Raw genomic sequence first — 24,155 nt, 5'->3', positions numbered from 1 at the left:
TTTTCAGAATCTGCTTAAATGTAATCACTTATGCTAAACCCACATTAACAAAACAAGACTTAATACTAACCAAATTGAAGTTTCAACCTAGCAGTCTGGAATTTCCTGGTCATTGCTAAGTGTGGTAATACATTGGATGGACTTCTTTTGTGTCTCATAAAGTGGGTAACCTTGTCTGAAACAATTAACTCTATTCCTTCTACCTATGAAATCCTTTCATTTTGTATAGCTCCTGAGCTCCTTTTTTGCTTGATGGGATTTATCAATAGTTGAATAATGCCATTTTTATAAATTAATTTAGTTGAATTTTGTTGAACAATATAAAAACAAAATGTTTTTATCAGTCTAAACATACTGGGATTTTTTCCCCCTAGGGCTTTTTGCAAGTACTGTATAATTTAAGGTAAACTTGCTGTTTTCATCTTTTTGTAAATAATACCAGCAATAGGTAACACTGTATACAGGAAGTATGAGCAGATTTTATTTCTATTGCCAAATGGAACAAATGTGAGACTATTATTAGCATGATAGTGCAGAACATTTACATACTCACTATTTTAACATAATTATTTATTTTTATTACAAGGAGGTCATTTGGGGGAGAAATTGTGTATCAGTCCTTTATATTGTCCATGAATTTAATTTCAGCATGATAAAAATGTTAGGGTCGTTCACTATTCCTAGGGCCCTGTGGCTAGTGCAGTACTCAGCGGCCTCAGGTCCTGGAGTGCTGGAAGAATTGAAAACCCTATTGTAACCTGAATGCTGGGAGCGGGGAGACGAAGGAGAGGGGCGGGGTAAGGAATAAAGAGGCTTAGGGGGCGGGGGGCAACGTGGGGAGAGGAGGTCTCCAAGGAGATGAGTTACTAGCGTCATTCGCTTTATTTCATTGTTGGCTCACCACGTGACGCACCGGCAGTGTGAGCAGTAAATGCCCAGTCCTGGCTAGGAAACCGGAGAGGCCAGGGGTTCCTGGCCAAGCCCCGGCAGCCTAAGCCGTTAACGCCGGGCTGCTCCGGCCGCCCGGACGACCTGCGGTTTCCACCTCCGCTTTCCGTTCAACCTTCGTAAAGTGCCTGCGTCCACTGCCTCGTCTGCCACCTCTCCAGGCAGAAAACTACTACACAATCATCGTTGATCGCTGTGTAAAGGTATCTATCTACTCGGTGGTAGTGTATTTGGGACTAGTTCCGACTTTGGAAAAATATTTGCCAAAATATTGATTAAAACTTCCTAAATGCGGGTGAGGGCTAATTAGAACAACAGAGAGGTTTTAAGACATTTCCGATTCCAGGGACTGAAAGGGAAGATTAAGGGAAAGCGTTACAGGAAGAAGGGAAAGTGGGAGGGTTAAAAAAGGAGGTGGAAGAAGATATTTAAACCTTATATTTAGGTTTCTCCCCTTTTAACAAACTATCGCGAGGTTTGAGAGCTTTTGGAACGAGACTGACTAGAATCTCGCGAGGTTTTGAGTGAAAGAACGCGAGTTCGAAGTAACGATAGAAATAAAGTAGTTGGTGGTGGTCTGGGCAGGGGTGACGTTCAGCTCCTGTCAGAGTACTGTGGCTTTGGCCAAGTTTTGTACTTCAGGGAGCTGTAGATAAACCGACGAACTGGATCAGCCGTCGGATACTCCGGATCCTCGCCTCTCTTCAGGCATGAGGAATGTGGCGGAAAACGCGCTCGAGTTAGACCAGCAGGTAAGCCTAAATGTCTTATACAGACAGTATTCGTGGAACCCCTTGTTTCTTGCCTAGTGATAACTAACCACTGCCTTTTATCTTAATCTGATTCCTCGTTGCTTGTGGTTGGTGGTAATGGTGGGCGAATGGGGAAAGAAAGGTTTATTAAAGTTAATGCGTGGAGAAAAGACGAAGCGGTAAGCGTTTAATGTTTGTAACTGTTCCTTGGGCCTAGCTGTAACGCGGCCGCGGAATTGGCGGCTTTTGTGTGCTCCCGCGGTATCAACGGACTAGTGATACGATATAGGTTACACAAAGCTGCATTTAAAATTTTTATTTTTGTATTGCGACTAGCGCTCATTGGCCGACTGATTTAGGCTCTTAAGACGTCGTTCATATTTAGGTGGAGGGCAAATTTCGGCCGTGAATATGTGGTGAGGGGAATTAGCATAATGGCGGCAGTACACTAACAGAAATCCGGGTCTGTGAGACTCCGGTTGGCAATTAACTATAAAAAACGAACTACTGGCTATCTTGCTTCCTCCTATGGGCCATTGTCACGGAATGCTGCGGCTAATGAGGCTGTTTCCGGAGTGAAAAGTTTTGTGACGCAGAAAAGCGGAAAGGCGTAGGGGGCGGTGGGTAAAATGGCCGCCGAGTGCTGCTTTTTACCAGTAACTACAGATAATGAAAGTTGGACCCTGTCTGGCATTGCTCTGGGTGTTAGAGTGAAAATTACCTTCTTTCTTTCTTTTTGAGTTTTCAGACTAACTGAATGGCTGTTTTAGTCGGGGATCTACGTTTGGGTGGTGGTGGTGGTGTGATTACAGTAAGTTGTATGTGTTAGGCATTTGACTCTGGAATTGATGAGAAGAAAAAACATTAAAAGGATTATGAGGACACGAAGCTTTTCTTAATTTTGTCGTGCTTGAGAAAAACGTTGAAGTAGGATAAAGCCATAGCTTGTCCTCTTTTGAAGTATTGGGAGTGGGAATTGTGATATGTGATCTGAAATATATATATTAGAGGCTTATTTTCCAAAGTAGGACATTTCAGTATTGCTTCCAGAGAAAATCAGTGAGTCCTTTAGACACGATAAGTGAACCTAGTTACCTAGTCGTAGCTTCTCTCTTAAACATTTAGTAGATGGAACGATATAGGATAGCATTTTCAGTCTATTTCATCTCGTGAAAAACGAACTAATCACCAAAATTCTGCCACATACCAAAGAGATGTGTGTGGGTGTTTTTTGTTTTTTTCATTTTGAAGGTGGTTTTGTGTGTGTGTGTGTGTGTGTTTCAATCTAAGGGAAAAGAAGACAGTGCCCCTGCTTGAATATTAGGTTTTTAAAATTCTTAAGGCACACCAGTGGAAAATTGCTGACTTAGAATATAAACCGTTTACAAAAATGTTAGACAAACTTCTGAATTGTAAAACAAGTTTAATGGCATGGATTGATTATACATTTTAATGTGTAACTTATTTGTGGAACTTGAATGTTTGCTTCTTTTAGGATATTTTCTCACTAAGTTAAAGCGGGCAATGTGTAAAAAGTGTAGAAATCGAAAACCTGATATCATTATAGAGATTGCATTTGTGACGTTTTCTGTGAAGCTAGAATCCACTTGTAAAATTGCGCTCTCTGTCATTTGAATATAGTAGCAAGCTAATTTAATCTGAAAAAGTTTGATAACTTAAAGAGTAATATCTTAATTCATGGTTAATGTAATTTGAAAGTATCTTGAACTTTTTAATGCAGTGTTTATTCTTTTGCAGACAGGTGGTAAGCTTGCTTTTTATTTTGGTGTTTTATGCTTTTTAAAACTTATTTTTGCATGTATGATATTGTACTTATATAAATGGCTATTGGTTACACATCACATAATGCAATAGAACAAAGATCATCTTTTTCCTGGATATGAAATCTATTAGTATGAAGGGACAGGTAAGAATAGAGATGAAAGATCTCTTTTGAAAGTTTGGAATGTAACTTGTGCCACTTAGTAGTACCTTTGTGACCAGCAAGCTTTCTGTACTTGTCTCATCTCCAAAATTGAAAAAATAAGTAATGTCTTCATAATGAGGCAAGCATTCAGTGATGCAGGGAGAAATAAAATGGCAAAGTATTCACTATGTGATGGATGGCGGTGTGGCCGCTTTGGAATTTCTCAAAATTAAAAACAGTTGCACAATTTTCAGTGGGTTAAAATTAAATCTTCAAACTGCCCTAATGATTTTTAAAAATATATATATTTTATTGATATTTTGCAGAGAAGAAGGGAGAGAGATAGAGAGCTAGAAACATCAATGAGAGAGAAACATTGACCAGCTGCCTCTTGCACACCCCCTACTGGGGATGTGCCTGCAACCAATGTACATGCCCTTGACCAGAATCGAACGGGGGACCTTTCAGTCCACAGACAGACACTCTACCACTGAGTCAAACCGGTTTTGGCTGCCCTAATGTTTTTCAGGTATGCTTTCAGTTTGGTTATTGCAGAACTTTCACTATGCATAATTGTTACAGGAAAATTTGTTTGTAATGGATATATTTTGCAATTATTATATAGTACTAGAGGCACAGTGCACTAAAATTCATGCAAGAATAGGCCTTCCCCTGGCTGCAGGCACTCCCAGCTTCCTGTTGGCAACCTGGGATTCCCTCCAGCACCTGAGACCTGCAAGGCACCTGGAGCTGGGCTGGCTTCCCTTGCATCATCCTTAGGCAACACAGGACCAGGCTGGCTTCTCTCTGGTCCAAGCTTCGTCAGGAAGGACACCCAGAATGATGTTAGGTCTAATTAGCATATACTTTTATTATTATAGATTATTATAGAAGATAGACTTTAAAATGCATTCTTAAAGCCAGAAAGATAGGGCAGCTAGCTAGTAAATGCTGCTTGGGTAGAATTGGATTTTAGGACTTGTTTTGTAAGACTATACTAGATATCCTCCCCCCATTCCCCAACACATTGTGTATCAGCATATAAACTGTTAACATTTCTCTTTTTCTAGTTTGCTGGTCTAGACCTGAACACTTCTGATAATCAGAGTAAAGGGGGAAGTACAGCAAGCAGTAAGTAAAATTTTTTGTTGTCTAGAATCTTTATTAGTGCTTAATGTTAGTATGTAAGTTTAACTTCCTAATTTTAAGTTTAAAAATTTTCTTCTATTTTACCTATAAATATTTGAAGTATTCTGGGTAATAAAAGAAACTGGTTGGTTCTTTTTGAGAGGTAAGTTAATCATCTTGAAAAAATATTAAGGAAATATTCACATTTTTAGAAAACTATCTCCAGTATAAATTGGCCAAGTATGAAAGGGGTTAGGGTGTATCCATTTCTCTGGTGAGTTGACCTGAAATGTGTTCTACTTAGTAAAGAATATTTGTACATTTATAGCTACTGCTGTTCATTTCCCATAAAGAACTGGACACATAAATGATATAAGCAGGCTATTCTGATTCTTGGGTGGTAGTTAGAATTAAAATGTCAGCCAAGTTAAAATCTTTTGAAATGAAGATATTATGAAAAGAGGGAGATGTTTTATTAATACTAGAAGCCAATGCACAAAAATTCATACAAGAGTATGTCTTTCCTACTTCCCCCCCTCCGCTGGCAACAATGCTGACACTGGCTTCCTTCCGGAACCCAGATTTCCCTCTGGCAGCCAGCAGGCATCCAGAACATGTGCTTTGCTCCTACTTGTGCTTTGGCTTCATCCTGACATCTGGAATAACACCTTGTCAGTTAGCATATTACCCTTTCATTATTATAAATTTACTTATTTTTTAGATTTAATAATTTAGTATTGGCTAGGGAAAGGAACTTGATGGTTTATTATTTAGCAGCAAGACCTCAGCTTATGCCAGCGTTTATAAGAAGGCAGTGGCTATTGTGAAAACCCTCTTTAAATTTGGTTAACTCATTGCATATTATTTGCTATTATATGTTTATTGGAAGGACTTAATTATACTTAATACAAAAAGACTTCATTAAAATAATGATTTTTAGCTAATAGTTGACTTGTACTGTGTAGGTTAAGTCTTTTATTTCTTAATCACAATAGCACAGTTTCTTGTTTTTTAAAATATATTTTTATTGAATTCAGAGAAGAGGAGAGAGAGAAACGTCAGTGATGAGAGAGAATCATAGATTAGCTGCTCGTGCAACCTGGGCACATGTCCTTGACTGGAATAGAACCTGGGCCAAACAGGCTAGGGCTCAATTCCTTGTTGAACTCACTTTCTTTCCAGCTATTATATATTTTTGTTGTATAGTATTTTTACTAAAAAAAGAAATACTTTTTTGGGGGTAATTGAAAATAGTTACAGTAATATTTATTAAATATTATAATTCTTCTAACAGTCTCCTGAAATAGCAGAGCCTTTGTCAAATAACTAGTAGTAACTGCTGTAATGTACTTGGTTTGAATATCTTTTTTTTAAATCATGCTTTAAATTTGTTTCTCTTTACACATTTGGGATTGTGGTAGGGGTTAGGATAAAAACTTAAAAGTAAGGCCCTAGCTGATTTGGCTCAGTGGATAGAGTGTTAGCCTGGATTGATTCTGGTCCAGACCACATGCGGGGATTATTGATTTGTTCCCCCAATAAGAGAGTTTGCAGGAGGCAGCCAATCAATGTTTCTTTCTCATCATTGATATTTCTGTCTGTCTCTTTCCTTTCTGGAATCAATTAAAAAACCAAGACGTTTAAAAAAAATTTTTAAGGTTAACCCATTTTTAAAATATATATATATTTATTGATTTTTACAGAGAGGAAGGGAGAGGGATTGAGAGTTAGAGAAACATCAAGGAGAGAGAAACATCACTGGTCTGCCTCCTGCACACCCCACACTGGGGATGTGCCCACAACCAAGGTACCTGCCCTTGACCAGAATTGAACCTGGGACCCCTCAGTCCGCAGGCCAATGCTCTTATCCACTGAGCCAAATCATTTATGGCAGATAACTCATTTTTTAATGTGGATTTAATTTTTACTGTTGAAAGTATTACACCCCCATCACCTCCAGAGACCCCTCCAGCTTCAGGCCTTTATAACTCCATATTACGTCAATTGGTTATTAAACATAACCTATTTTTATATTTTTTCTCCTATTGTGAAGTATACAAAGAAAAGCATTTTTTTAATTGTTTTTCTAGTATTTTCTAAATAGTTTTTATAAAATGCTGTATTCTAGAGAGTATGATAGACTTAATTTTACATTTCTCTTTAGAAGGGCGCTATATACCTCCTCACTTAAGGAACAGAGAAGCATCTAAAGGTAAGTCGTTATGGCAACTTCAAGGTAACATTGTGGAATGTACACATACTTTTTCTCTTGTGCTTTTTGTTTCTTAACTTTGAAAAGTTGATCTAACCTTGCATAATGGGTTATTATTATTATTAGTATAATTTTGCTATGTGCTTTTTCTATATTGATAAATATTGATGTGATTTTACTTTGTTGTGTACCACAACCAAAGTACATGCCTTTGACTGGAACTGAACCAGGGACTCCTGAGTCCGCTGGCTAGGGCTAGAATATTCTTTATCAAAGTAACTGCAGAGTTTTCTTTTATCATGAGTACTTCCATTGTATCAGGCTGGATTGCACCCAAAATATAAGTGTTACAGAGGGACTTTGCAGTATCGTAGGAAGTGTAGGAAATTAAGAAATTAAAGAAACCTAAAAAATAACAATCTTGCCTGGCCAGTGTAACTCGGTGGTTGAGAGTTGATCTATGAACTAAGAGATCACTTGATCGATTGCTGATAAGGGCACATGCCAGGCTCTAGGCTCAATCCCCAGTAAAGCACATGCAGGAGATGGCAATAGGTCTCCCTCATTATTAATGTTTGTCTCTCTCAACTTCTCCCTCCTCTCTTAAATTAATAAAAATATTTTTTTTTAAGCTAACAATCTAAAAGCTATTGGTTAACTGGCTGGCTACTAGTGGAACTATAAAGCAGAGGGGAAGTAACTTCATTAATTTGTTAATGGCAAAACATTTAATAAAATGTTTGAGTATAGCCGAAATCGGTTTGATTCAGTGGATAGAGCGTCTGCCTGGGGACTGAAAGGTTCCAGGTTCGATTCTGGTCAAGGGCATGTACCTTGATTTTGGGTACAACCCTGGCGGGGGGGGGGGGGGGGGGGGGTTGTGTGTGTGTGCAGGAGGCAGCTGATGGATGATTCTCATCAATGTTTCTGACTCTCTATCCCTCTCTCTTCCTCTCTGTAAATAAACAATAAAATATATTAAAAAAATAAAAATGTTTGAGTGTAAACTTAATTATTGAATGAACTAACCCTTTGTCCTCTTTTATCTATCAGTGTCTTCTGAAGACATGTCCATAGAGAAATAATGCAAGGGTGGGGGTTTCCTCTTATATCATTATACCTGACTCTCAAATAGCCCAGTATTGTTAGATACCTAGAATTTGAAAAACAGTGTACATGAATGTGAAACACAGTAAGGATTCTTTTGTTATTTTGATAATACTGAAACAGGAATTAGGCAATACCTCAGTATGAAACTAACTTTAAAACTTGGAGACATCTTTATAATAGATTAAGCAATCTTATTTATTTTTTAAAATAAGATTACTTATTTTTTAAAATATATTTTCATTGATTTCAGAGAGGAAGGAAGAGGGAGAGTGAGAGGGATAGAAATATCAATGATGAGAGAATCACTGATTGGCTAACTTTTACATGCTCTCTACTGGAGATCAAGCCCACAGCCCAGGCATGTGCCTCCGACTGGAATCGAACCTGGGACCCCTCAGTCTGCATGCTGATGCTCCATCCATTAAGCCAAACCAGCCAGGGCACAAAGGTTATTTTTTATGATTTAAGTAGGTAATGAATTTTTGAAAATTAATGTTCTTATGGGAAAATCTAGGTGCTCTAAATGTTTTATACCTGTATTTGTCATTTTATTTTATTTTATTTTATTTTATTTTATTAAATATATTTTTACCAATTTCAGAGAGGATGGGAGAGGAAGAGAGAAACTCCAAAGATGAGAGAATCATTGACAGGCTGCCTCTTGCATGTTCTCTGCTGCCTTCATAAGTCTTTGATTAGAATCGAACCTGGGACCCTTAAGTCTGCAGGCTGACACACTATCCACTGAGCTAAATCAGCTCACGCAAGTAGTCATTTTAAATACTCGGTTGTATTTTTTGTTTTTATTTTTATATACTTTCATTGATTTCAGAGAGCAAAGGAGTATGCTCTATTTCATTGTGTGTGTGTGTGTGTGTGTGTGTGTGTTTAAGTATATTTTTATTGATTTCAGAGAGGAAGGGAAAGAGAGAGAGAGAAACATTAATAATGGGGGAGAATCATTGACTGACTGCCTCCTGCATGCCCCACCCTGGAGACCAAGCTCGCATGCTGGGTATTTGCTTGACTGGAATCGAACCATGACCTTTTGGTTCATAGGTTGAGGGTCAACCATTGGGCCATACCAGTTATGCTGTTGCATTATTTTTGTTAATCTCTTAGGATGGTATTTATCATGCAGCACATTGTTTTTAGATCTTGAGGTTACTTAGTACAATTTGTAGAGGAAAAGGACTAAATTTAGTAAAAAAAAAAAAAAAATCTATTTGATTCAAACCAATTATTTAAATCTTTTTCCAGTGTTTTAATAAAAATAATCTCTGACATTTTGTGTCGCTGTGAAAAACCACTTAGTTGAAGAAATAGGAATCTTCATGAAAGTATTGTCAACTTTTAATTTTTGCTTTTTTTGGAAGGATTCCATGATAAAGACAGTTCAGGGTGGAGTTGTAGTAAAGATAAGGATGCATATAGCAGTTTTGGGTCTCGAGATTCAAGAGGAAAGTCCAGTTACTACAGTGATCGTGGAAGCGGATCAAGAGGAAGGTAAACTCTTAGCATGCCACTATGTATACAGTAGCAACTTAGGAATCAACTGATATATTTTCATTCTTCGTACCGGAATTTTTCTTCCTCTTTAATTCCAATGTTTTTCCCTTAATAGACCTTCTTTCTGTTACAGATTTTAAACAGTCTTGACCGAGTTTTTTATTTCTGATATACATAAATCATACACAGTAAGATCACACTATTTGACATAGTGGATCCGTTACTTTTATTTAGTTACTAGAGGTCTGGTGCACGAAATTTGTGCATGGGGCAGTGGAGAGGGTGTCCCTCAGCCTGGCCTGCACTCTCTCCAATCTGGGACCCCTCGTAGGATAACTGTCAGACATTCCTCTGCTGGCTCCTAACCGCTTGCCTGCGTGATTGCCTCTAACTCTTCTGCCTGCAGTCTGATCGTCTCTAACTGCTCCCCTGCTGGCTTGATTGCCCCTAACCAACTCTGCCTCGGCCCTGCACCCGGGACCCAGGACTCCCTCTTCCAACCAACCAAAGGCACCCTGGAGATGGGCTTTCTTCTCTCTGGTCAGCCATAGGTGCCAGGCTGGCTGCAGCCTCAGGCGATGGTAGCCAGGTGGCTTCCCTGTGGTGCAGCTACAAGTGCTAGCCCCCGGACCCCAGAGTGGGCACCTTCTCCCGTCTCCCAGGCCATAGCCAGTTGCAGGTGCCCAGGACTGTGGGGTGGGTGGCTTCTCTGTCTACCAGGCTGTAGCCAGTTGCAGCTGCTGGCACCTGGACCTCAGATGGGTGGCTTCTCCATCTTCCCTCAGATGAGTGGGGGCGATTTCTCTAGCTGGCTGTGGCCTGGGATCACAGGGCACATGGTTTCTTCATCTCCCAGGCTACAGCCAGACTCAGGCAGTGGCATCCGGTTTCTTGTCTCCTCCAGGACGTGGGTGGGCAGCTTCTCCAGCTGGCTGCAGCATGGGATCACGGGGCAGACTACTACTTTGTCTCTCAGGATGCATCCAGCCTCAAGTACTGGGGCCTGGTTTCTCAGATGTGGGGCAGGTGGACATAGGGCTTCTGAGGCTGTCTGTGGACTGGGATCACAGGGCAGGCAGCAGCTTTTGTCTCCCAAGTTGCATCCAGCCTCATGTACTTAAGCCAAATTTCTTAGTCTCCCTCAGACATTGGGTGGGTGGACATGGGGCAGGCAGACATAGGGTGGGTGTGAGGCTTCTGAAGCTGGCTGCAACCTGGGATCATGGGGCAGGCAGCTTCTTCGTCTCCCAGACTGCACTTAGCCTCAGGCACTGAAGCCAGGTTTGTAAGTTTCCACCAAGATGTGGGGTGGATGGATATGAGGCTTCGGCTGCTGGCTGTGGCCTAGAATCATGGGGCAGGCGGCTTTTTGGTCTCCATTGTTGCAGCCAGCCTCAGCCTCAGGCACTGGCGCCTGACTTCTCCGATGGGGCTGCTGCCATGTTTTCAGCTTAATTTGCATACTCACTCTGATTGGCCTTTGGGTGTAGCAGAGTAATAGTAATTTTCGTGTTTCTCTTTTATTAGTGTAGATAACTTCTCTGTGGCAGTTAGTTCTAATGTCTGCACCACAGTGAAAAATGGAACTTAAAAATTTAGTATCTGTGATCAGTCTTGTACTAAGTTTTTTACAAGTAAAACTAAAACCCTTAAGTCTTACCACATAAGTGGCCTTTCCTTTATATCCAGAATGTAATCAGGATAATTGACATTCATCTTGTTTTCCTGTTAAATATATTTAGATTATAAAACAGAGGCCTCTTGCCCTTCCTGCTTTCCTTCCTTTCCCCTCGCCCTGCTTCTGCTCCACAGCTTTGCTCCCTGCTGGAGCGCTTGGTTTCTTTCTATGCTATCTTCAGACTCCATCTTTGCTGTGTCTGTATATGCAAATCAATGGCCATCTTGGTTGGGTTAATTTGCATATTTACTCCTGAGTAGGCTGGTGGGCATAGTGGAGGTAGGTCAATTTGCATGTATCTCTTTTATTAGATAGGATGGATATGTAAAGTACATGTTATCCTATCTAATAAAAAGGTAATATGCAAATTGACCATCACAAAGCCGAGGACGCCCAGACCCTCAGCCCCGAGGTGGGGAGGGGGGTCAGGCTCACACTCCTCAGCCCCCCAGCTGCCCAGGGCTGGCATGAGGCACAGCCAAGTCTTGGATGGCGGCTGCCCAAGGCTCAGGTAACCAAGGCTGGCTGAAGCTTGTGCTGCCCACAATGGCAGCAGCAATGATATGATGGGGGCATCACCTTCCCTTGATTGCTGGATTGCCTCCTTCCCCTGAGAGCTCCTGGACTGTGAGAGGGGGCAGGCCCAGCTGAGGGACCCCCCCTCCACTGGGCCTCTAATAAGTATTATAAAATTCAGCATGTTTAGATTTGTTTTAAACAGCTGAGTAATTTTGTAAATAGCTATTAAATATATATATTTTTAAAGGATTAAAAATATGTTATAAACACTGATTAAGTAGATAGTCTTATTTCACCAGTGAGAATTAAAATTGAATTATTGACATCTTTCAAAGGGACTTGTGAAAAACAATTCAACTCATATAGGAGTACCTGCGTAAAAGCTAGTAATATGATTTTGGATAAATGATATATTCTGATCAGTTGCTTGTGCTTTTAAGGTTTGATGATCGTGGACGTAGTGACTATGATGGTATTGGCAGTCGTGGTGATAGGACTGGTTTTGGCAAATTTGATCGCAGTGGACACAGTCGATGGGGTGACAGATCAGATGATGATGATTGGTCAAAACAACTTCCACCAAGTGAACGTTTGGAACAGTAAGTTTTTGAAATGTATGTTAATTGTTATGAAACTTAGTATTTATTGTAACATGTCATCATTTAATTTTAGGGAACTGTTTTCTGGAGGAAACACTGGGATTAATTTTGAGAAATATGATGATATTCCAGTAGAGGCAACTGGCAATAACTGTCCTCCACATATTGAAAGTGTAAGTTGTATTTTTATTTTATTTTTTTTACAATTTTCTGAAGTTATCAAAAATTTCATTGGGGTATGAAAAAACAGAGACTGAAATTAATGCCACCATTATGAGTAATCCTGGAGTAGAAAAATTTCCAAACATAGGAAGAATTCAAAACTATTTTGTTGTAGAGTCTGTTTTCTTTATAAATACTATGCTACCTTTGCCTAAAATCAAAGCAACTGTAAATTCAGTCACAACTCAATATTTAGTTGATTACTTTTGTATTTATGTTAGTATAAAACAAATTTCAGCAGATAAGGCATTTCTAGTTTTATATGTATCTAATTGACTTGCTTAAATTTCTTTGACAGTTCAACGATATTGAAATGGGAGAAATTATCATGGGGAACATTGAACTTACTCGTTATACTCGTCCTACTCCAGTGCAAAAATATGCCATTCCTATTATCAAAGAAAAAAGAGATTTGATGGCTTGTGCCCAAACAGGTAAGCTCACTTGTAAGCTCACTTGAGGAAGAATAAAAGTTAATTTAACTCAGTTTCCTCTCAAAATAATTCTATATGAAATATAATTCTATTCTGAGTCCTTTTTGAACATTATTTTTACTTAGGTAAAGATTAAATGGAATTGTCTTTTTTTTCTTGTATCTAAAACCAGGGTATAATGGGGAAGTGAGAATAGAATTGTCATCCTTCATGATGTTATAATGGTGAAAATTGTGAATGCAGTGGAGGGAAATATAATTGTAACAGGAAATATAAAATCTTGGAAGATCCTATGAGCCATAAAAATGTGGGTGAGGAAAAGGTGCCGCCCATCTTCTAGTATTTAGGAAATGGAAGGGCTTGGGCAGTTCAGTCTGTAAAACTTAAATCATCTGTCATGGCTAATATATTTTATTCTTTAAAAAAAAAATATATATATATATATATATATTTTTTTTTTTATAGCTAAGGCCTAGGACCAAATCCGACACCTGTTTTTTAAAATAATATTTCATTGAAACAGCTATACCTATAGCTTTATTTTACAAAGTGAGACACAGAGCTCTTTACAATTTACCATATTTTTTCGGACCATAAGACGCTCCGGACCATAAGACGCACCAGTTTTTAGAGAAGGGAAATGAAGAAAAAAAGATTCTGAAACAAATAGTGTCCTAAAATATTTTATGTGCATTAAAACCCAACATCACAGTCATAAACACATGTAATCAACCCTGTAAAGTAAACAGCAGCATTTAGAACCATTTTAGAGCCGGGCAAGCACACAGAGACCACAGAGCCGGGCAAGTAAAAAAACTTTTTTTTTAAAGTATATGTGTAGGCTATATTTGGACCATAAGACACAGGGACTTTTTCCCCCCACTTTTGGGGGGGAAAAAGTGCGTCTTATGGTCCGAAAAATACGGTAGATTCTTCAGAAAGTTGAGTGATTGTTGCTTTACATTTCAAGAGTATGTAACAACAACAAAATATTAGAATGGGAGTTCATACTTATATTAGAATAGGAATTGATAGGCAAAATGGTTTCTTTGTACTAATTAAAATTCAAAGAAATGAGGAAATTGTTTAAAAGGAAGGACATGCCTTCAACAGTGTGGCTCAGTTAGGTATCATTCAGTGCAATCAGTACACCTTGAGGGTCTCTAGTTCCATTTCCATCGGGGCATAGCCCAAGTTGTGGGCTCCATCTCTGATAAGGAATGTGCAGAAGATAGCAATCAATGTTTCTCTCATTGAAGTTTTTTTTTCCTTTCCCTCTACAATCCCTCTCTAAAAATCAATAAAAAAAAACTTTTTTAAGGAAAACAGGTCACTTGGCATTATGTGCTCAGCTGTATAAATATTACCATATTTTCCAGAAAATATGCATTGGAGTAAATAAATCATCTTTTATTAAAAGAACATTTGAAGTACTTTATTAATATTCAAAATTAATATGCTAATATTTTTTAACAGGGTCTGGAAAAACTGCAGCATTTCTTTTGCCTATCTTGAGTCAAATTTATACAGATGGTCCAGGTGAAGCTTTGAAGGCTGTGAGGGTAAAGGTTTTTTTTATAAAACAAGTTTTTCTTTAAAAACATTTTGTAAATACTTTCTGTGAACTATACCAAATAAACTTTTTTACATTTCAATACTTTTTTTTTTTTTTTTTTAGTTTATTTCTTCATTGAAAACATGGAATTTTTAAATTTTGTTTTGATGTTCTTAAAAGGAATATTTTTTAGGACTTTTAAAAAGAGTAAAAGTTTTAGGTCTTTGATTCTAATTTATAAAATTGTACTTATTTCTTAGGAAACTGGGAGGTATGGACGCCGTAAACAATATCCAATCTCCTTGGTGTTAGCCCCAACAAGAGAATTGGCTGTACAAATCTATGAGGAAGCCAGAAAAGTAAATATACATTTTATTGATAATAGACATTTTTATTGATTCTAATGTCTCATGATCACCTCATTAATTCTTTGCTTATAGTTTTCATACCGGTCTAGAGTTCGTCCTTGTGTGGTTTACGGTGGTGCTGATATTGGTCAGCAAATTCGAGACTTAGAACGCGGATGTCACTTATTAGTTGCCACTCCAGGACGTTTAGTGGATATGATGGAAAGAGGAAAGATTGGATTAGACTTCTGCAAGTATGTTTATTTTTATATATGGGATATACATTTAACAAATATTAGTGCTCATTAATTTTATAGCATTTACTAATAGTTTTAAGATGGAAAGATAATTTTAATGAACTTTTTATATATTGAAAATTAAAATTGCTTTTTTTATTTTTTTAGATTCAATTGTTGATAAATTTATTGCCATTTTGTTGATACTTTTATCTTTTCTTTTAAAATAAGATTCTTTAACATTTCATGTATTAATAATACTGATTTGGTAGTGATGAATTCTTTTATTTTTTTCTTGTTTGGAAGCTATATGTTCTTTGAATCTGAAGTAGAACAAAGTAGTTAGCTTTGCTGAGTAATCCTGGTTGTAGGTCCTTGGGTTTTTATTACTTTGAATATTTTTTTATCCTTCTGGCCTCCAAAGTTTCTGTTGAGAAATCAGTTGGCAATTGTAAGGGAGCTCCCTTGGAGTTAACTGCTTTTATTTTCTGTTTTGAAAATTCACTATTTTTAACCTGCATTTTAATTAGGATGTGTATTGGTTTGGGCTTCTTTAGATTCCTCTTGTTTTGGACTCCATGCTTACTGGACATGTATGTCTATACCCTTTACTAAGTTAAGGAAGATTTCCCATCATTACTTTTTCAAATAGGATTTCAATTTCTCCCTTTCTTCTGCTTCAAGCACTCCCATGATACAAATGTTAGTATACTTAAAGTAACCCAGAGGCTATTTGCATTCTAAAATTTGTGTTATTGCTGTTTTGGTTGGGTGTTTTGTGTTTTGTTTTGTTTTGCTTTTTTATTCCAAATCACTCATTGGATTCTCAGCTTCCTCTACTCGTGTATTGATTCCCTGTAAAATATTCTTCATTTCACTTAGTGTATCCTCATTACTGTGCTATTAAAGTTCTCACTAAATTCATTGAGCATCCTTGTGGCCAGTGTTTTAGCTCTAAACCTAGCAGGTTGCTTACCTTTATTGTTTTGTTAAATTTGGACATCTTTGTTTTCTCTATTTAAGCAGTCTCCCTTGTGTTTCTGTTAGTTCTGGCAAGTCTCCCTTATGTTTCTATTAGGTAGAGATATGACATCTGGCCTTGGTACCATGGCCTAACAGGTGTACTGTAAGGTGCAGTGGCACAGCCTCCCAGGTCACCCTCTCTGGGCATTTGAGGTGTCCTTCCTCCCCATGTGCGCTGTGTACATGTTCCTCTTGTGGTTGAGTCATTATTGCTGTTGGCACATTAATGTGAGATATTTATCCTTAGATCAGTTAGCTGCAAGGACTGGCAGAAATCACCTATCTCCAACCACCATGGAAGATAGTTATGCAGAGGCTGACCCCAAAGAACAGGATTATTTCAGCAGGCTCTGGTGCCTGCTGAATTTATCCCTTGAGTGTGTGTGTCATGGAGATGATTATGTGGTGTGAAGTTGTTCACTGGTTGCACAGGCTTTTAGGCCTCCCAGGAAGTGTAGCACAGAGCCATCTGGCATGAGATACAAAGTGATTTGCAGATGGCTACTACTTGTGCTGGGTGTGGAGGTGTCCAGGTGGGTGAGATTAAGCTTAAACCAAGCCTGACTGTTGTTAGTGCCTAACCTGAGGCCAATTAGTAAGAGGTATGGGGCATACAGAGACCAAATTCTGTTTGAGACATTGTAGGAAAATCTGAATCATGAGCGAACACAAGCATTTTCTATTGAATAGCTCCTAGAAACTAATGGTTGAGTTGAGGTGGGGCAGGCTTCAGTAAACCACCAGAGGAAGTCAAAGAACATGTTAGCCAGGTTGATGGAATTGTGGGCTTTGGGTGGAGTGATTATCAAGTGCCTTATGTCACCTGAAGTGTTCATTCTGATATCCCACAATTCAATTCCTCCCTGTGGGTGTCTGCTGCCTTTCAGGCTGCTGCCCTGTGCAGATCCAATGAATCTGAGTAAGTCTTTGTACATACCCTTGAGAAACTTTCTGGGAATCCAGCAGCCCTCCATCTCAGCCACACTCCCTCCTAATTTTCACAGCCAGAAGTTATAGAAATTTCTAGGATTAGATGCCCTAGAGTTGGACTAGGACCCCTTCTTCTCAGTGGGGACTCCTCAAGAGAACTATCCCTCCTGATTCTTATTTGCCACAAGTGGCTGTGGGACTAGCCCCTCTTGGTTTCTGCCCCTCCTGCCAGTTTTAGTGTAGCTTTTTAAATTCCCAAGTAGTACAACTCCATTAAATTAGATTTTAGGAAGTTCTGTAGGATGGTGGTTTTTGTAGATTAGTTATAATCTTGATGTGGTTGTGGGAGAAGGCAAGAACGGTTTACGTTTATTGAATATTATAACCTGTATAGTTCATTGGGAAAAAATAATAGCTAGTTTGGTGTTTTGGTTTTTGTGTCTCACATGTGTTGAAATGTGAGGCTAGAATGTTAGAATGATTATATTAACATAACTGCAGACACAACTATACTCAATGGTCAGTTTTTCACAAGATTCTAAACTGAGTCTTTTATGACAGATACTTAGTGTTGGATGAAGCTGATAGGATGCTAGATATGGGGTTTGAACCTCAGATACGTCGTATAGTTGAACAAGATACTATGCCACCAAAGGGTGTTCGCCACACCATGATGTTTAGTGCTACTTTTCCTAAGGAAATACAGGTATTGGATACTATTCTTTCAAGAACATTTTTGCTTACAAGTAATACATTTTTTTCATATAATTAGAAGATAATGTTCATGTTTCTTCCCTTTTTCAGATGCTTGCTCGTGATTTTTTGGATGAATACATCTTTCTGGCTGTAGGCAGAGTTGGCTCTACCTCTGAGAACATCACACAAAAAGTAGTTTGGGTGGAAGAGTTAGACAAACGATCATTTCTGCTTGATCTGTTAAATGCAACAGGTAAAATCATCTATCTGTATAAAACCTTAATATGCAAATTGAACAGCAGACCAACTGGTTGCTGTGACATGACTGACCACAAGGGGGAAGATGTTCAACGCAGGAGCTGTGCTCAGGTCCTGACTGGTGGCAGCAGGGGTTGGGGTTGGTGAGCAGATGGCTCCAGGCCAGCCAAGGCACGTGGGAACTGGGGGACCCCTCTCCATCACGCTGCCGGTCACCCCACAGATTGCCCGTGATCTCCAGCCAGTTGTAGGGAACTATCATTTACAAATTTCTTGCATTGTGTCTCTAGTAAATAATAATAGTATAAGTTCAGTGTTTTTGGACCTAGATCCTAACCTGCCTTTTGTTCACCTTTTTCTAAATCCTGAAATACAACTTATTTTAATTAATTTCAATGTGCAGGCTTGTTTAAGGTTGAATAATACTTAGATCTAATCAATACTTGGTACTAAGTTGCAATTAAAATCTTTTTTATGATATTTCAGGGAAAGACTCACTGACCTTAGTGTTTGTGGAGACCAAAAAGGGTGCTGATTCTCTGGAGGATTTCTTATACCATGAAGGATATGCTTGTACTAGTATCCATGGAGACCGATCACAGAGAGATAGAGAGGAAGCTCTTCACCAGTTTCGTTCAGGAAAAAGCCCAATACTAGTGGCTACAGCTGTATGTATATTTTTATTATTTTCTTAAGCATGTTTTAGTATTGCTTTTTTTTTTTTTTTTTAAACAAAGTTTATTTTTTAGGTGGCTGCAAGAGGATTAGATATTTCCAATGTGAAACATGTTATCAATTTTGATTTGCCAAGTGATATTGAAGAATATGTACATCGGATTGGCCGTACGGGACGTGTAGGAAACCTCGGTAAAGTGTTTTTAGTTGATGATGTGGCACAAAATCTTAAATACTAGAAAACTTAATTTTCAAAGGGCATCTTGGACCCCCTTAACATCACTTGTCAGACACTAAAAATTTTTGTTTTAATTTCTAAGGGTTTAATTGCAAATTGTTATTTTTATGTTTTAAATAGTGTTTGACAAATTTAAGAATACAAAGCTACTTTATGGAAACCCACATTACATGTTTTTTGTTGCTTTATATTTTCTTGCACTCTTATAGGTCTTGCCACCTCTTTTTTTAATGAAAGAAATATGAATATTACAAAGGATTTGTTGGATCTTCTTGTTGAAGCTAAACAAGAAGTGCCGTCTTGGTTAGAAAATATGGCTTATGAACATCACTATAAGAGTAGCAGTCGTGGACGTTCTAAGAGGTACAAATTGTTTTGAGCCATTATCCTTAACTACTTGTTGACACTGGAAACATTAGAGGAATTGACCACAATGGCAAATGAGTTGAAAAAACAAATTGGGGTATAGAGGAGTTACATGTGGGAATTTTCATTCTCATAAACCATCACACAAATGTTTTCTTTATAGTAGATTCAGTGGAGGATTTGGAGCCAGAGACTACCGACAAAGTAGCGGTTCCAGCAGTTCTAGCTTTAGTAGTGGCCGTGCAAGCAGCAGCCGCAGTGGTGGTGGAGGTCACAGCAGCAGCAGAGGATTTGGTGGAGGTAATAGAATTTTCCTCTTTTATAACTTTGAAAAGAGCTTTTGTCTTTTGCCCCCTTACTCTCTGTTTTATCCAAGGATTTTCTCCTCCTCCCCTTCCCAACCTCCCCTCATTACTTTTCAGAGGTAGTGGGAGGAAGGGATGCGAGGGGTCCAGGAAAAGAGAAACATTAATGTAAGAGAACATCGACCTTTTGCTTCCTAACTGGAGGCATTGAATAATTCTGTAACTCAGGTATATCTTTGGGTATCAAATCCATGACCCTTTGTTGTTAAAGTTTACGCTCTATCCCCTGAGACCTAATGGCAAGGATTCACCTTACTCTTTTTCAGTGAGATATTGAAGAAATTTTATTTCCAAAAATAGAACATCTAGTATTATAGTTTTTTTCTTTGAGCTTTAAAGTATTTGATTTAAACAGGGGAGATAATTACAGTGGCTAACCTAATCTCTCTCTCAACATTTTTTGATAGGTGGCTATGGAGGCTTCTACAGTAGTGACGGATATGGAGGGAATTATAACTCCCAGGGGGTTGACTGGTGGGGCAATTAAAACTGCTCTACAGTCACATCACCCTTTCAAACAAGTTAATATGGAAACCACATGTAACTTAGCCAGACTATATCGTGTAACTTTTAAGAACTTTCAGCACATTACCAACTGTGATTCTCCTGAAAATCTATGGAAGATCAAAGTCACAAGAAGAAAGGAACAGTAACTGCCCCATTCAGAAATTGGTTGAAAGACTTAATCACTCTAGGTTGGATTAACTCCCATCCTGCTTATTTTCCATCCCAAGCTGCATTTATAATTTTGTGACTGAGAATCATTTGCTTGTTAATATACTGTAAACTTTAGACAACTTGTTATTTTGATGTCCTGTTTGGCTGAGTAATGCTCAAGATATCAATTGTTTTGACAAAATAAATTATTGAACTTGGGCTAACAACAAACCTTTGCATAAAGCTGTGATAAACTTAACAGGAGTTAACAATTTATCCATAAGTATTATAAGATTAAAAATAATTTAGGCAGTAGCTTTTTGGGACTTTTTGGATATTTACTTGCAGACTGGGAGAACAACAACATAAGCAAAATTAGGTTCTAATGTGCCTAAGTGAACTATATTTTAAGTTCTGATTTATTTACTCTATCGTGGGTAAGCACTTAGAACATTTGTAGTATGTAAATGTCATTCCAGTCATAATGAAGTTATAGGTATGGATATATCCATGCATTTTCAAAGCACTCTTCAAAACGAATGCAAGTAAATACAGTAATTCCTCTTTTAATGTTATTAATTGTAAGCTAGGCAAGTGTGGGCATCCTGTTATAGGGAAAGTTTAATATTTCATTTAAAAAGTTTTTTTGGGGGAAATTAGTCATTATTTTAATGCCTGCCATAAATAAAATGGAAATGGTAGAATGGCTGACCATTAGCAATGCCTTGTCCTTTTTATGGACTTGGTTGGATTTTGGTCTGAACTTCATGCTAGTGTTGTTTTTTGGTCAAGAATATATAAGCAGGGAAAATTATACAGCAGGCTTTATTTTAATGCAGATTCATGTTACTCTGTTTAAGCTGTATTGAAAGGTTTAAATGGCTTACACTTGTAGACTTTGTAAATTTTAACAAACAAATCCTTGAGATCCCACAGGTTGGAAAAATGTACTAATCTGCACCCGGTGTTATTTCTATATAGTGCACTTTAGTCGTCTTTTAGTTGCATAGGTTTCCATTGTACTTACAGTCTCTTTGCTAAATTTGGCCAAAGATTATTGTCCATCACTAAAAATGCCTCTGCCATTTAGAATTCTGTGCTGATTTTATGGCTAGAAAGCAGTGATCTTTACAAACTAATTTTTACGGTTGCATAAGAAGTCAAAATTTTCTTAAAAGTGCAATAGATTTTTCCAGGAGTATTGTGCCTTGTTCTAAAACATTAAGTAGGTGCAGTTGACAGTATTAAGGTCATTTGTTATGGTGCTATTTCAATTGGTATAGATTTAGACTCTTGTATACTTTACCCATAACTTTTTACAAAGCACTTATTTTATTGCACATTCAGAGAATTTTATATATATACACATATATACACACATATGTGTGTGTGTGTGTGTGTGTTTTGTTGTATGTGTCCTTAATTTCCAATCTCATTTTATCTCTCGGAGATTGTTGAATGCAGCTACAAACTAGATTTTAGAATTTTTTTGGGGACCATGGAATGATAGTTATGAAGAAACTATTTGCACATGACAGAATTTAGATACTTTTGCTGCTAGTTTGTGTAATATTTATTGAACATTTTGACAGATATTTATTTTTGTAAGCCTCAAAGTGATTCTTTGAAAGTTTAAAGAAACTTGACCAAAAGACAGTACAAAAACACTGGCACTTAAATGTCACCGTATGTGATATAATATATTTTGGGGTAGTGTGAACTTTTAATGTTGAATCCTGTTAAACTTGAGTTCAAATTAAGCAGACCCAGCATTGGCTGTGACCTTCTGACAAAATTTAAAGCAAAACTGGCAATTTAAAATTTGCTAAGCTTTTGATACACTTGTCTTTAAATATTGATGATACACTTTTATATACTGGTAGGAAGTGTCCACATTCTCAAAGGTTTTGAGTTTTGTTTAGTTAATGTGGGTGGGGTTTTTTTGGTTTGGTTTTCACCTACTGTCTGGCATATTTGCAGTCCTCAAACATGTGGTTACCTTTGTAATTCCATAATCTGTGACTTTTACATTCCTTTTTAATCAACCAGTAAATAAGGATTGGTTCAAACTTGCTGAGTGTAGTCATTGGACCTGAAGTCACTGTAGGTTTTGTAGTTGGTTTATTGTATTAGTTTTAGATGCTAGCACTGCATGTGCTGTGTTTATTCTGATTTACTAAAATAAAAAGTTGAACACTATCTGTTTGCCATTGGTTGTGATTTAATAAGAGAGGTAGAAAAGTTACTACACTTTAAACCTGAGGAATTTTAAATGTTTTGTTATTGGACATTTATTGGTTATCCAGCAGAGCTATTTGTGGAGTAAGAAGTACTCTTTTGCCTTTAAGTTTGAGATATGTGAAGCAGAGTTTTTATTATAAGGCATAGAAAATTATAAGGCGCGGATTTCTATGATTTATAATATGCTTTGTATTAATCTGTAAAGGGATCAAGAAGTAATTAGAGCAGGTCATTTATGCCAGAGATGGTATAGGTATGAAATTTTGATTTCTTTCGTTGGTTAGTAATATTATCACAGTGATGTAGGCAATAGATGTTATAAGAGCCAAATCAGGTTAATATATATGAAAAAGTAAAAATTTTTAAGGGAATCACCCTTAGTGTTCTTTTGTGTCCTTGCCATCACTGTAAAGAGTAGGTACTGTTCTGATGTCTAAGTGTAGTTGGCTGTTATTTGTTGTTATGCTTTATATAAAGTAAATTATAAATTATATCATATAGGTTCTTTTAGCATTATATCAGATAATATGTTGTCGGTAGTTGTTAGTCTTTTTTTTTAATTAAAATTTATTATTTTGGGGTGGGGGGAGAGATAGAAACATTTTTTCCCCATTTTTTTTTTAATTAAGGTATTGTATGTGTATATATTTTATCATTACCCCACCCCCTACTCCACTCCCATACATGCCCTCTCTCCCCTAGAAACATCATTGAGGAGAGAATCATAAATCAGCTGCCTCCTGCACACCCTATACTAGGATCAAACCTACAACTTGGGCATGTGCCATAACCTGGAATTGAATGGTGACCTCCTTATTTACAGATTGACTCTCAATCATTGAGCCATCGTGATTGAGCTGTTAGTGTTTTGATTGCTATGTAGAACTACATTAAATGCTGAAAGTGAGGGAGGGTGTCCTTCAGCCCTCATAGTCTGGGAGCCTTCAGGTGGGTTGTGTGGGAAACAACCCAGCAATCAAGTAAAGGTGAAACCCCCATCATACCTCTGCTGCTGCCACTGCCTGAGCCATGGCTGACCCTAGGTGCCTAGACAGGCAACATTGAGGCTTGCTTGCATCTTGGGCATTGGCTGGGCAGCCAATATCCAAGGCTTGCCTGCACCTTGGGCTGGCCCTGAGCAGCTGGGGGACTGAGGGTGGATCCAGCTGCAGAACTGCGTGCTTATGCTTGTAACTGCACAACATGTAACTGCGCACCTGCTCCCCAATCTTTCCAACCCCCCTCATTGGGGTTGAAAGGACTGGGGGACTCTGGTGGGCCTAAGGAATCTGGGCGGCACCATCTTTGTGACAGTTTGATGGTCAATTTGCATATTCTTTATTATATAGGACTAGAGGCCCAATGCATGATGATTTGTTTAAGAATGGGCTTTCCTTCCCTTGGCAGCCAGCACTGCCATAGTTTCAGCCAGAGCTGTCTTTTCCGCCTTCCCATGCTGCCCAGAAGCCAAGATCAACTGGAGCAGTGTGGCGCACATTTATTGTCACCATGATGATATACATATTTTCC

General features: G+C 38.1%; 1 protein-coding gene across 7 annotated transcripts; it reads left to right on the top strand.

Annotated features, from left to right (window-relative positions):
• The first annotated feature begins 943 nt into the window (after nucleotides 1-943).
• LOC118712119 (ATP-dependent RNA helicase DDX3X-like) lies at nucleotides 944-22,581 on the top strand. Of its 7 annotated transcripts, none has more exons than XM_045577117.1 (18): nucleotides 944-1,151; nucleotides 1,578-1,700; nucleotides 4,698-4,758; nucleotides 6,920-6,967; nucleotides 9,454-9,583; nucleotides 12,224-12,382; nucleotides 12,456-12,555; nucleotides 12,903-13,038; nucleotides 14,515-14,600; nucleotides 14,854-14,952; nucleotides 15,034-15,194; nucleotides 17,691-17,835; nucleotides 17,934-18,078; nucleotides 18,570-18,751; nucleotides 18,833-18,950; nucleotides 19,206-19,359; nucleotides 19,523-19,662; nucleotides 20,135-22,581. In XM_045577117.1, exons 2-18 carry the CDS (start codon nucleotides 1,659-1,661, stop codon nucleotides 20,212-20,214), a joined length of 1,986 nt encoding a protein of 661 aa, XP_045433073.1. In that variant the 5' UTR covers nucleotides 944-1,151; nucleotides 1,578-1,658; the 3' UTR covers nucleotides 20,215-22,581. The 7 variants fall into 7 exon arrangements, with proteins under 7 accessions (XP_045433073.1, XP_036281512.1, XP_036281514.1 ...); XM_036425619.2 differs by having other exon boundaries at nucleotides 1,557-1,700; XM_036425621.2 differs by lacking the exon at nucleotides 944-1,151 and having other exon boundaries at nucleotides 1,485-1,700; nucleotides 19,529-19,662.
• Nucleotides 22,582-24,155: the final 1,574 nt, after the last annotated feature.

Source organism: Pipistrellus kuhlii, unplaced genomic scaffold, assembly GCF_014108245.1.
Source record: "Pipistrellus kuhlii isolate mPipKuh1 unplaced genomic scaffold, mPipKuh1.p scaffold_m20_p_83, whole genome shotgun sequence".
NCBI lineage: Eukaryota > Metazoa > Chordata > Mammalia > Chiroptera > Vespertilionidae > Pipistrellus > Pipistrellus kuhlii.
The sequence above is the reverse complement of the archived record's forward strand: the minus strand, read 5'-3'. Positions and strand labels throughout refer to the sequence as shown.

Coding starts and splice junctions, on each gene's coding strand:
- LOC118712119 (XM_045577117.1), top strand. CDS start 1,659: ATGAGGAATGTGGCGGAAAACGCGCTCGAGTTAGACCAGCAG. Junction 1,701..4,697: donor CGCTCGAGTTAGACCAGCAG/GTAAGCCTAAAT, acceptor CTCTTTTTCTAG/TTTGCTGGTCTAGACCTGAA. Junction 12,383..12,455: donor CCAAGTGAACGTTTGGAACA/GTAAGTTTTTGA, acceptor ATTTAATTTTAG/GGAACTGTTTTCTGGAGGAA.